Raw genomic sequence first — 11,983 nt, 5'->3', positions numbered from 1 at the left:
CAGACTACTCTAAAGAACACTTTTAGTTTAATGTAATTCAATATACTTCTAAAATACTTATTTCCAAATATATTTTTGTACTTTTACAGCAGTTTACTAAAAGTACAATCTATCCTTTTTAGAAAGTAAATTAACTTACTACATTTATAAAATGTAAAAAGTAAATGTGTAACACGCTAAAAATTGTAGTACAGTATATTTAAATATATTTTTTTATACTCAAAGAAGTATATTAGGAGTGTGCTACTTACAAAAGACAGGAACAAGAAGCGTATTTGTACTCTAATGTAAGTAGATAACATATATTTAACATCAATTCTTAGTACATTTCTAATATACCTGGTGTATAAATAGTGATACAGTTGTTATACTCATTATTAAATGTATTATAATTTTACTGTAAACATATTTAAAATATGGGGTTACATACATGAAGTAGTATGTTTAAATGTTACTTAAGTATATTTAAAATAGTTCCATTTTAGTACAGTTAAGTACACTTAACACAATTTAAGTAAGACTTTTGTACTATTATTTTTATACAATTAAAGTATAATAAGTACAAAAAAAAGTTGTTCCATTTTAGAATTCTTTAAATATACTGATTAATAAAGTGGCTACAAGAACACCATAGTGCACTAAAGCATAATAATGCTTAATATACTTTAATCTACTTTTTTATACTAGGGGCAACCCAGCTGAAAAATCCAGTTTAAAACCAGCTTTTTCAGGTGGTCTAAGATAGAAAGGTGGTTAAAAAGCTGCCCATCCAGGAGAAAACATACCTTATACTGGCAAACTAGTTTATAAGTTTCCCAGTTTAGATCTTGACCAGTATACAGTAAGGTTTTGCTTGAGTTTGATGGTTTAACTGGTCTACAAGCACGATCAACCTGACCAACAACCCTTCTATTGAATGCATTCAGCTACTTTAAATTGCACATATTGCTAACACAAATGTGCAAATGCACACACAGCTTGTGAGTTATAGCCCCTCAACATTGCTATAGAGCAAAGGTCTTGAAACGCTTTTTTTGGAATTTACTGTTTCTGACAAAATTAGGATTTAAAAGAGTTTATCCTGCTTTTATTTGAGTAACTGTCTCTACTGTCCAGGTTTAAAGTTTTTCTAGTAGATTTTAGAGCGTTGCTTTGAGGATTTGAGTGCAATTAGCAACAAGAGAATAACAAGGTATGACAAGGTATGTAAGATGTTCGCCACTCCACCTGATCCCCAACTCCCCAACTTATCCGCAAAATACTGGATGGAGCACAGTCCTTCCACTGCTCCACATCCCAAAACTGAGGACATTGTAACCCTTGCCCAGTATTAGGCATCTACAGCTCTGGAAAAAATGAAGAGACCACTTCAGTTTCTGAATCAGTTTCTCTGATTTTGCTATTTATATATATATATATATATATATATATATATATATATATATATATATATATTAATAAAATAAACATTGTTGTTTTATTCTATAAACTACAGACAACATTTTTCCCAAATTCCAAATAAAAATATTGTCATTTAGAGCATTTATTTGCAGAAAAGTTTTATGAGTTCAGAAATAAATATTTGGTGGAATAACCCTGGTTTTTAATCACTGTTTAATGCATCTTGGCATGTTCTCCTCCACCAGTCTTACACACTGCTTTTGGATAACTTTATGCCTTTACTCCTGGTGCAAAAATCCAAGCAGTTCAGTTTAGTTTGATGGCTTGTGATCATCCATCTTCCTCTTGATTATATTCCAGAGGTTTTCAAATTGGTAAAATCAAAGAGACTCATCATTTTTAAATGCTCTCTTATTTATTTCCAGATCTGTATATCTGCTTTGGAGAGTCCTATTATAGTGACAATGCTTCTCTACAAGATCTAGACAAGCTGTGTGGGTGCATCTGCCTGTAAGAGAATCCTGGTCATGCAGCTTGCCATCATGTGCCGCCTAGAGTGATGTCAGTAAGCACAAGGCTGATATCTGTGAGCTGATGTATCAGAACTGAGTCGCTCCAAGTTCCTCCAAGCTGGTGAATTTACAGCTGAGTAGCAGCTGACTGGGTGGGACAATTTATCTAGCTAAATTGGGAGAAAAAGTTTAAATCAATTTTCACAACTGCACATTTTCTACCTGGTTTCAGATTACAAAACCAACAATGGCGAGAAATCCAGGTCACTTTAAGGCAACCCTTAAGAAGACTTCGTCCAGGATTTGCAGCATCTACACCACAAAGAGCAAGACTAGCCGTACAGGGAAGCTTCTTCTGATCATCTCCTGCCTCGTCACCAGCCTCATTCTGGCCTTACTTCTCTTCCTTGCCTTGATCTTCCCCTTCAAATGTGGCTACACGGCGTCCATGGCTGCTACTGGTGCTTTTTGGCTCTGCATAACTATAGCCATGTGCATCTCTCAGAGAGTTCGCTGCTTCGCAACACTCTTCCTGATGTCCATCGGTCTTAAGCAAGGCAAGAGCCTGCTTATCATGGCTGGAACTGTGGCGGGGCTCTTTCTGAACATTAGGAACATCCTAAGCAACCTCAAAGGACTTGCCAAGAGCATGCTCTGCACGGTGGAGGCGAAATTAGTGTCCATCAATCAACCGCCCCTCAGCAATTACATCAAAATGCTCAAATGGGTGGGTCAGCAACTCAAAAACTACCTACCGAGCGGTGGGTGGGGGACTTATCTGGTAAACTTCTCAACTGAGACCAAAGTTGACTCCCAAAACTTCACAGACAAGATGGCGGAGGCTGAAAGAGCTCTGAACCAGACCGCAGAGAGCGTCCTGGCCGTGATCGACACCGTGTCCTCTGCAGGAAAGACAGTGTCTCCGGTCTTAGGCGTCGTCCTGTTGATCATCCTCACGGCCCTGTACCTGAAGAGTTTTCGCTCCGACCCAGAGCACAACAACACCTTCATCACCAGGAGCTTCATAAAGTACGATGAAAACCAGCGTCTGCAGGGCAAGCCCTCAGTCTTCCCCCTCAACAAGAAGGAGTCCAAACGTTACATTACTGTTCCCTCCGCCAGCTTCACCAGAAAGGAAGCGATAGCCATGCTGAAGTTCAGCATCCCCATCATTACCCACAGCCTGGCCTGGGTCTTTTTCGTGGGAGTGGACGCTCTGCTGTACTGGATCATCATGACTCTGAGGAAGCATCTGGAGGAGCTAAAGCCGCTTCATGTGCCCGTGGGGGTGAATCTGAAGGTAATATATAAAAAAAAAAGATCATACCACTTGAGTTCTTGAGTTTAAAGCAGGTATACTATATTGATAACGATAACACTTTACAATAAGGGTACATTAATTAACAGTACTTAATAAACACATAATAAACATTGTTAAATGCTTAAGTAATGTCTTAAGTAACTAATAATTAACTGTCGCTACCCTAGTGAAAAAAGTAGATTAAAGTATACTAAGCATTATTATACTATAGTGCACTAAAGTGTTCTTGTAGCCACATTATTTATCAGTATATTTAAAGAATTCTAAAATGGAACTTTTTTTGTATTTATCATACTTGAATTGTATAAAAATAGAACAAAAGACTTACTTAAATTGTGTTAAGTGTGCTTAACTGTACTAAAATGGAAGTATTTTAAATATACTTAAGTGACATTTAAACATACTACTTATTATATGTAGTCCCATATTTTAAATAAATGTATTAAACAGTAACATTATAATACATTTAATGAGTATTACAACTGTATCACTATTATATATTTTAAATAAGTACATACATCTGTTAGTATACTTACAGCATACTTAGACATTTCTCAATATGTTTTAAATGCAATTAAGTACTTTTTTTTTTTTTACCAGAGTAGTTAAGACATTATTAAACATTATTACATTTTAAAGCTTTATAATGTTGTAAATCTATTTACCATATTTTCCGCACTATAAGGCACACTGGATTATAAGGCACACTGTCAATAAACATTTATTTTCATACATAAGGCACCCTGGATTGTAAGGGGCATTATGTGACACTAGCAAGGAACAGGGGTGTCTCAATGTTTTCCTTCTAGTTCAGCAGGTCTCGTCACTGGGTGGTGGGGTGTAACTAAGTTAAGAAAAGCTAAGCTAAGTAAACAAAACTATAATTCTGAAAAAAAATAGTGCTGGATGTTAATCTACACAAATGTCTCTCCTGAAAACTGTTTATTTAGGTGAGTAAAGCGCTTCCATTTATTTACAGTCATATTATATATATATATATATATATATATATATATATATATATATATATATATATATATATATATATATATACATATACATATATTCCACTAATGCTAATGCTGCTCCAGCAGTGCTAGGCGGGGTTAGCAGCTGGCTACAGGCCAATAAACTTTACCTCTGAGCGGTGAAAGAGCTAGCACTTAGTGCTTACATTTACATTTATATTTTTCTGCATTTAGCTGATGCTCTTATCCAGAGTGACCTTCAAGGTTATTTCTATTACAGAAGTGGGCCAATATCGTGTTAGGCGTCTTGCCCAAGGGCTCTTATTGGTGTAGCACAGCATTCAGTCACCCAGACCTGGAATTGAACCCCAGTCTCCCATATGATTTGGTTATTATGCGGTTGTAATAACTAGACTTTGGTTTCCATTTTTCTTGCAAAGCATCTTCCACAGATGTTCAAATTATTAAAAAAAACAACCAACATCTGACATACTTACATCACATCTACAGTGCGCTGTACAAATTACCAGTCTTACCAGATGGTTTACAGTTCTGTAGACCAAATCTGAATCATCTGATTAGTTTGTTATGAAAACTTGTTCCAAGATTAGAACTGATATAAATATGATAGAATTTATGCAATATCTATTCTGTAAACAGATTACATACAGCACATTTACATAACAAAATAAAGTAGAATAAAGTATACAAAGCATTATTATGCTATAGTGCATTAAAGTGTTCTTGTAGCCACATTATTAATCAGTATATTTAAAGAGTGCTAAAATAAAACTTTTTTTAGTATAAAAATAATACAAAAGTATTATTTAAATTATGCTAAGTGAACTTAACTGTGCTAAAATGGAAGTATTTTAAATATACTTAAGTAACATTTAAACTACTTCATGTATATAACCCCATATTTTAAATATGCTTACAGTAAAATTAAAATGCATTTAATGAGTATTACAAATGTATCACTATTATACACCGAGTATATTAGACATGTACTAAAAATTGATGTTAAATATATTTACATTAGAGCACAAATATGCTTCTTCTAAGTATCACACTTCTAGTATACTTTCTTCAAATACTGTACTACAATTTTTTGCATGTTATAAAATTACTTTTAATTGTATAAATGTAGTAATTTAATTTACTTTCTAAAAAGTTACAGGATACATTGTACTTTAAGTAAACTACTGTAACAGCTGTTTTTAACACACTTTGCTAAAAAAAAAGTACAAAAGTATATTTGAAAATAAGTATTTTAGAAGTATACTGAATTACATTAATCTAAAAGTGTACTTCATAGTTGTCTATTTTTTTAAATGCACTGTATTGTACTTTTTAAAAATATAAGTTTACTTTCAAACATTTGATGAAAGCATTATATTAATGTACTTCTAATATATTTTAAGTAACTACATAAATCTGTTAGTATGACACTTCTCAATATGTTTTAATACAATAAGTATATATATAGATTTTTTTTACCAGGGCAAACTTGTTGTTAAATGTTACACCAGGGGACAGCTTAGAAAAACCCACACCTGTAAAAGTTTTGAGGTGATATCTTATGAATGAATTTGCGCACTGGCAAGTATGCTCATGGCATGGCAAAATTAATTAGTTAAAAAGTTTAAGTGAGGACTGATAGTGGGTACAGATGGATAAAACTGTTCCATTTCTGAAGTTGAGTGGGTATTAAACCTTACCTGATCCGCAGTGTGATATGTGTACTGGGAACTCATCATAAAAGGCGAATATTACCATTCACAGTGGACAGCTCGGTAGGTGGTAATGATCGTGACCAGCAGCATCTGGCTAGAATTGTCCATGCATACAGACAATTGCCTCTGAAAGAAATTACATTCACATTCAATGCTTTAATATGCTTCACACAAAGTCTGAAGGTCATTGTCCATGCTGAAAAAAATATACTTAATTGTACCTAAAACATATTGAGAAATGTCTAAGTATGCTGTAAATATGCTTACAGATTTATGTACTTACCTAAAATATATTAAAAGTATATTAATGTTATGCTTTTCCCAAATGTTTGAAAGTAAACTTCGATCATACTTTTTAAAAAGTACAATATAGTGTATTTAAATAAATACACTACTGTGAAGTACACTTTTACTTTGATGTAACTTAATATACTTCTAAAATACTTATTTCCAAATATACTTTTGTACATTTTTAGCAGTGTGTTAAAAAAGCAACTGTTACAGTAGTTCACTTAAAGTAAAAAAAAAAATCTTAAAATTTTGTAGTACAGTATATTAAAATGTATTAAATATTTTTATACCTAATAAAATATACTAGAAGTGTGCTACTTACAAAAGACAGGAACAAGAAGCATATTTGTACTGTAATGTAAATAGATCACATATATTTAACATCAATTTTTAGTACATTTCTAATATACCTGGTGTATAAATGTATTTTAATTTACTGTAAGCAAATTTTAAATATGGGATTGCATACATGAAGTAGTTTAAATGTTTAAATGTTACTTAAGTATATTTGAAATCGTTCCATTTAGTACAGTAAGTAAGACTTTTGTACTATTTGTATACAATTAAAGTCTAATAAGTACAAAAAAAGTTGATTGATTTTAGCACTCTTTAAATATACTGATTAATAATAATGTGACTACAAAAACACTTTAGTGCACTATAGCATAATAATATACTTTAATCTACTTTTTTTCACTACGGGACCTGGCAAAAGTCATGGGACATGAAATTAGTTCCTGTACCATGTTGTATATATGTTGTATGTATGTCAGTGTGTTTAGATAATCAAATGTGATTAAAAATATGCTGTCATCACTGTTGTGAAACTCATCTTATCTTATCTCAGCAGCTTTGCTTTATTTCTATTTTGTCTTCTTCTCTCTCTTTATCTTTTTTTGTGGAACAGCAAGACAGGATTATTTTGGGTGTTGTCCAAAATGAAGGCAGAATAAACAGGAACTTCTCTTACGACGTGCACATTTTTGAAAACAAGTGTCTGCCTGAACCAGAACTGTGGCTCTACAAGTCTCTGGTTCCTCTGTCTGTCATTTTTGGTCTGCTGCTGCTTCTGGTCCTGGTTTCTTCAAAGATGGATCAGCTGAGGCTCCTGGTGTCGGAGCAGTTCTTCTCAGATCAAGCTGAGGAGCGGATCGCTGTGCTTCATGCCAAGATCCTGAACAGAAGAGCCAGGAGGAAGGTTCAGACTCCACAAGTAGCCCTGAAGAGCTTCACTACACAGGTGGGTTTTGTAGATATGATGGTTTGATCTTATAGAGTGAATATAGGCCATGTTGAGACATGTCCTGAAGGCAGCCTTAAGCGGCCCTGTCCTGTTCTGAAAAACTGCACTATATGAACAAAAGTATTGGGACAACACCTTATTTATTGTTTCTTCTGAAATCATGGGAATTAACCCTCCTATTATGTTCATTTGTCAGGAACAGCAATGGTGTTCCAGCGTAATTTAAACCGGTACATGTTTAATTATCCAAAAGATGATCTGAACCCCCCCCCCCCCCCCCCCCCCAAAAAAAATATTATGCAGTGTGTATATTTCATTACTAACTCCATTACTAATCAATATTTAGAGCAATGGTGTTCACAACCTCTAACAGGTAATGTTTCAATTAAAAGAATTCACTCATTTTTCATTTAAAAAATACATTTTTAAACTTTTTTAATGTTGCACTACTTTATTACTTATAAACCACATTTTAACATTAAAACATAACACTGCAATTTAGTTTTAGTTTTTATTTTTGCAGAATATTATTAATATTTGCGAATATGTAAGATGAACCATTTTCATATTATATGTTAATTACACTAATTAAGGCAAGCAGAAGAAGTTTTACACTGAAAAAAAATACTTTTAACTATTTTTCCTAGATCTTCAAACTTTAAAACATGTAAAATTGACCCGTAACAAAAAAACAGATTTATGCACTTACCTAAAATATATTTAAAGTACAATAATATTATGCTTTCCTCAAATGTTTGAAATTGAACTTTGATCATACTTTTTAGAAAGCACAAAATAGTTGTTTTAAATAAATGTAATTTTAAATAAATACACTACACTTCTAGAATACTTATTTCTAAATATACTTTTTTACATTTTAAGCAAAGTGTGTTAAAAACATCCGTTACAGTGGTTCACTTAAAGTACATTGTATCATGTAGCTTTTTTAGAAAGTAAATTAAATTACTACATTGGTAAAATATTTTAAAAATATATTTAGGTATTGCATTAATATATCAGTTAAAATGTATTTCAATGCTTTGCAATTATATTTAGGAATATATATATATATATATATATATATATATATATATATATATATATATATATATATATAATATATTATATACAATATAGATTGAATAATATAATATATTATATATATATATATATATATAATATATTATATACAATATAGATTGAATAATATAATATATTATATATATATATATATATATATATATATATATATATATATATATATAAGTAAATATAGGATACAGTGTTAAATAACTAATTTTAATGTCAAATAAACAAAATTAAAGTAAAATTTAAATTTATATAACAGAAGGGTTAAACATGTTTTTCCTGCTTTAGTTGGAGTAACTGTGGCTACTGTCCAGGGAAGACTTTCTTTTAGCATCACTTTACTAGAACTGTGATATAAAAAAATAACTGTGAAAACAAGTTGTGATAAGTGTATTTTTGTTACTCTTTTTCAGCTGCAGTTTTGGTTTCCCATTTTCTTCCGTCATGATCAAAGCCACCTAGAGAACATGACATGAGGTTTGTTTAAGGGTCCTGTTTAAGTTTTGCTTTTACAAGACAAAATTGTTTAATTAAGGTCTGTTTTACTACCTTCACTAAAACTGCCATACAGTTAAAACAGGTAAAGTGAAGAGCATTGACTATCTGGTTACAATGGAGACATAATAGTATTAAAGTGTTGAATTGAAGTATTGGAAACAGTTACAATCAGCAAAGATTTGAAAATACAATCTTCACTGCACACCTAAAAGTCCGGACAAAAGTCTGGATAAAAACTTGGTTCATGTTCACACTGTAGTGTAGTGAGTGTCGCTCTCATCTATGTGGTCTGCGTCCACTTGTGTCACTTGAATTTGGTTGGTTTGTAGAAGGTTGTGTGTTAGACAGTGGGGTGTTTTCAGTTCACTAATGATGTTTGTAGAAGCAGTATGCCTGACTGTAGGTGCTTGGTTTTATATATACCTGTGGTCATGGAAGAGTGATTGAAACTTGACTTTAATGATTTGGATGGGTGAGTGAATACTTTAGCAATATAGTGAAGATGTGAAAGCATACTGTGATTTTAAACATATATTGTGGTGTGTTCCCACTGCATATTGTTGCTGTCCAATGAAATAACTACATTTTTGTCGATTTTTAGATTACTACATAATTTTAAAACACAAACTGTCCCTTACACTGTGACAAATTTTTTTGATGAACAGATTAATAGAAACTCTTCAAAATGACTGTAAACACGTTTACATGGACTTCCATTAAAAGTTTAGAAGTTGTTTTCTCTCTCCTGTAAAGTTGATGTTTTGAAGATACTTGTTTTTCATTGGACAACTACAGCATGCATTAATCCAAACAAACCAAGTCTCCCTGAAGCTGCGGGAGTCTCCCGCATTTCGGTAGTGGCTCCCTGATGCCCGCGAGTCACATTTAATCTCCCGGAATTCAGAACGAGTGCACAGGCGACAGACTTTTATTCTCTAATCGCGTGTGGGAAGGAGAGAGAGAAAACAGAGAGGGTTCTGATTGGCCTGTTCTCTGCAAAGAGTCTGTGAGACAGCCAATCAGTTTTTAGTGTGGGCGGGCAGTGTTTTCCCCCCTCCCGGACGGGATTTGTTCAGCGAGTGAGAGAAAGCAGATAATGACGGAGGCAATATTAATAATTATTGTAATATGATATGAAATGTTTTTGATGTTGTGCAATTTTTTGTGATATTGTAACTGTCAATTTTTGTCAAATAAAGGCTTTTTTTCCAAAAAAAAAAAAAAAGGAAAACAGAGGCAGGGCCTTCCAAAATAAAAAAAAAAGATAAAACTCATTTCATCTCTGAATACTCTAAATTTAATTAAACAAAAAGTCAAATGAATTAATATAAAAGTAAACTTTCGTTATCCTTCGGTGTGTGTGCAGGGGGGGGGGGGGGGGAGGGGTAACCTCCCTGAAATCAACTTTTGCAACTTGGGATGTCTGTTAATCAGATGCTTTGTGTAGCTGCACTGCGAGTTACAAATAACTAATCCTAACCTTGCTTTAATATTTCAGTAAATATCACTGAAAAACAGCAAAATAATTAACAAGTACTATCAGTACATTCTAGATAAATGCCTCATTTTGCTGCTCTGTTATGCTGTTATAGTGTTTTCTTAATCTGATCTAAAGTAACTGTTTCCCTCACAATCTCCACTGCTGTACACTGACCTACAGAGACTGGGTTTATTATCCTGTTCCTCACATTGCCCAACATGGTCCAGTCCCTCAGGCTCTCAGTCAGGTCTAAATCTGGTGATGGTGTCACCTGAACTTCCTCATTCCTCTGCCCACTCCATCACTTGATGTGAGCCGTGTCCTCCTGCATTGTCATCTTGACAGATTAAATTCATGATTTCCTTGGTCTCAAAAAATGTTCATAAGTTCATCACTAATCCAAAAGATATCTAAAGAACCTCTGCATAGCTGGACTGTTCATCAAAGATCTTCAGTTTGGGACTATCCATCATCTCATCTAAAAAAAACTATACTAGCCCCAGTCGTTTAAAACTCATCTTCTCTCATTTTAACTAATTAAAATCCATAATACTGTTTATTCACATTTTTTGGTTTAATTTTCTTTCTTTCTTTGTTCTCTTTAACCCTTGTGTGGTGTTCGGGTCTATGGGACCCGTTTTCATTTTTCTTCAAATGATACAAAAAATATATATTTTTTCTAACTCAAACTCATTAGCATTGGTTCATTTTTTGTGAAAAACATATATCAAAACACATTTTCGATAAACACACACTGTACACCCCCCCCCCCCCCCCCCACCCCTACTCATTTATATTACATACAGTCTGTTTGGCCAAGGGCTAATAAACATTGCTTCATTTGTAAATTTGAAACTAAACAAATTTTCTACTCATATCTTGAGTTTAATTCATTTTCTTTTACATTTTATTTAAAAACTAATAAAAAGCACTGAAAGAAATGTAACATAAGAAAGGTAAAGGGCAAATATTAACCATGTAAGCTGTTTATATTGCTTGCAATTTAGGTGAAGCAAGCATGTGTAAAGCATTTTAATGTAGAATTGCTTAATTTTGCTGAATTAAATACAAGTAACAAAGTAAACGAGTAACAAAAATATGAACACCACACAAGGGTTAAAAGCACCAGAAAATTTATTTGTATTTATTTGTTTTATTTTGTATTTTTTTGTAATAAAGTTATTCTACAGCAGAAAACATTTAAGATGGTGCATGTTTTTTCTTTCTTTTTTTTTTTTTTTTACCTGGGAATGTCATTTTGGAATGGCTATATCATTTCTATTTTTTTATTATTTAGATTGTTTATTATCATTTTCCTTTTTTTTTTACTAATTATTGCATCATATGATGTGAAATTCTGGATTGTAAGAGTGCATTTAGATCATTTTCAGTACTGTTTTAAAGTTGAAAAGTTTGAACATTTTATTTGCTTCTTGATCAATAA

The 11,983-nt window shown here is 32.8% G+C and overlaps 1 protein-coding gene across 1 annotated transcript; it reads left to right on the top strand.

Annotated features, from left to right (window-relative positions):
• The first annotated feature begins 1,838 nt into the window (after positions 1-1,838).
• On the top strand, positions 1,839-10,431 carry LOC103047774 (dendritic cell-specific transmembrane protein). The gene is made up of 3 exons (XM_015603990.3): positions 1,839-3,213; positions 7,137-7,469; positions 8,975-10,431. Exons 1-3 carry the CDS (start codon positions 2,161-2,163, stop codon positions 9,035-9,037), a joined length of 1,449 nt encoding a protein of 482 aa, XP_015459476.3. The 5' UTR covers positions 1,839-2,160; the 3' UTR covers positions 9,038-10,431.
• The last annotated feature ends 1,552 nt before the right edge of the window (positions 10,432-11,983 follow it).

The sequence above is a fragment of the Astyanax mexicanus genome, chromosome 1 (assembly GCF_023375975.1).
Source record: "Astyanax mexicanus isolate ESR-SI-001 chromosome 1, AstMex3_surface, whole genome shotgun sequence".
In the NCBI taxonomy this organism is placed as follows: Eukaryota; Metazoa; Chordata; class Actinopteri; order Characiformes; family Acestrorhamphidae; genus Astyanax; species Astyanax mexicanus.
This window is presented reverse-complemented; position numbering and strand designations above follow the sequence as displayed.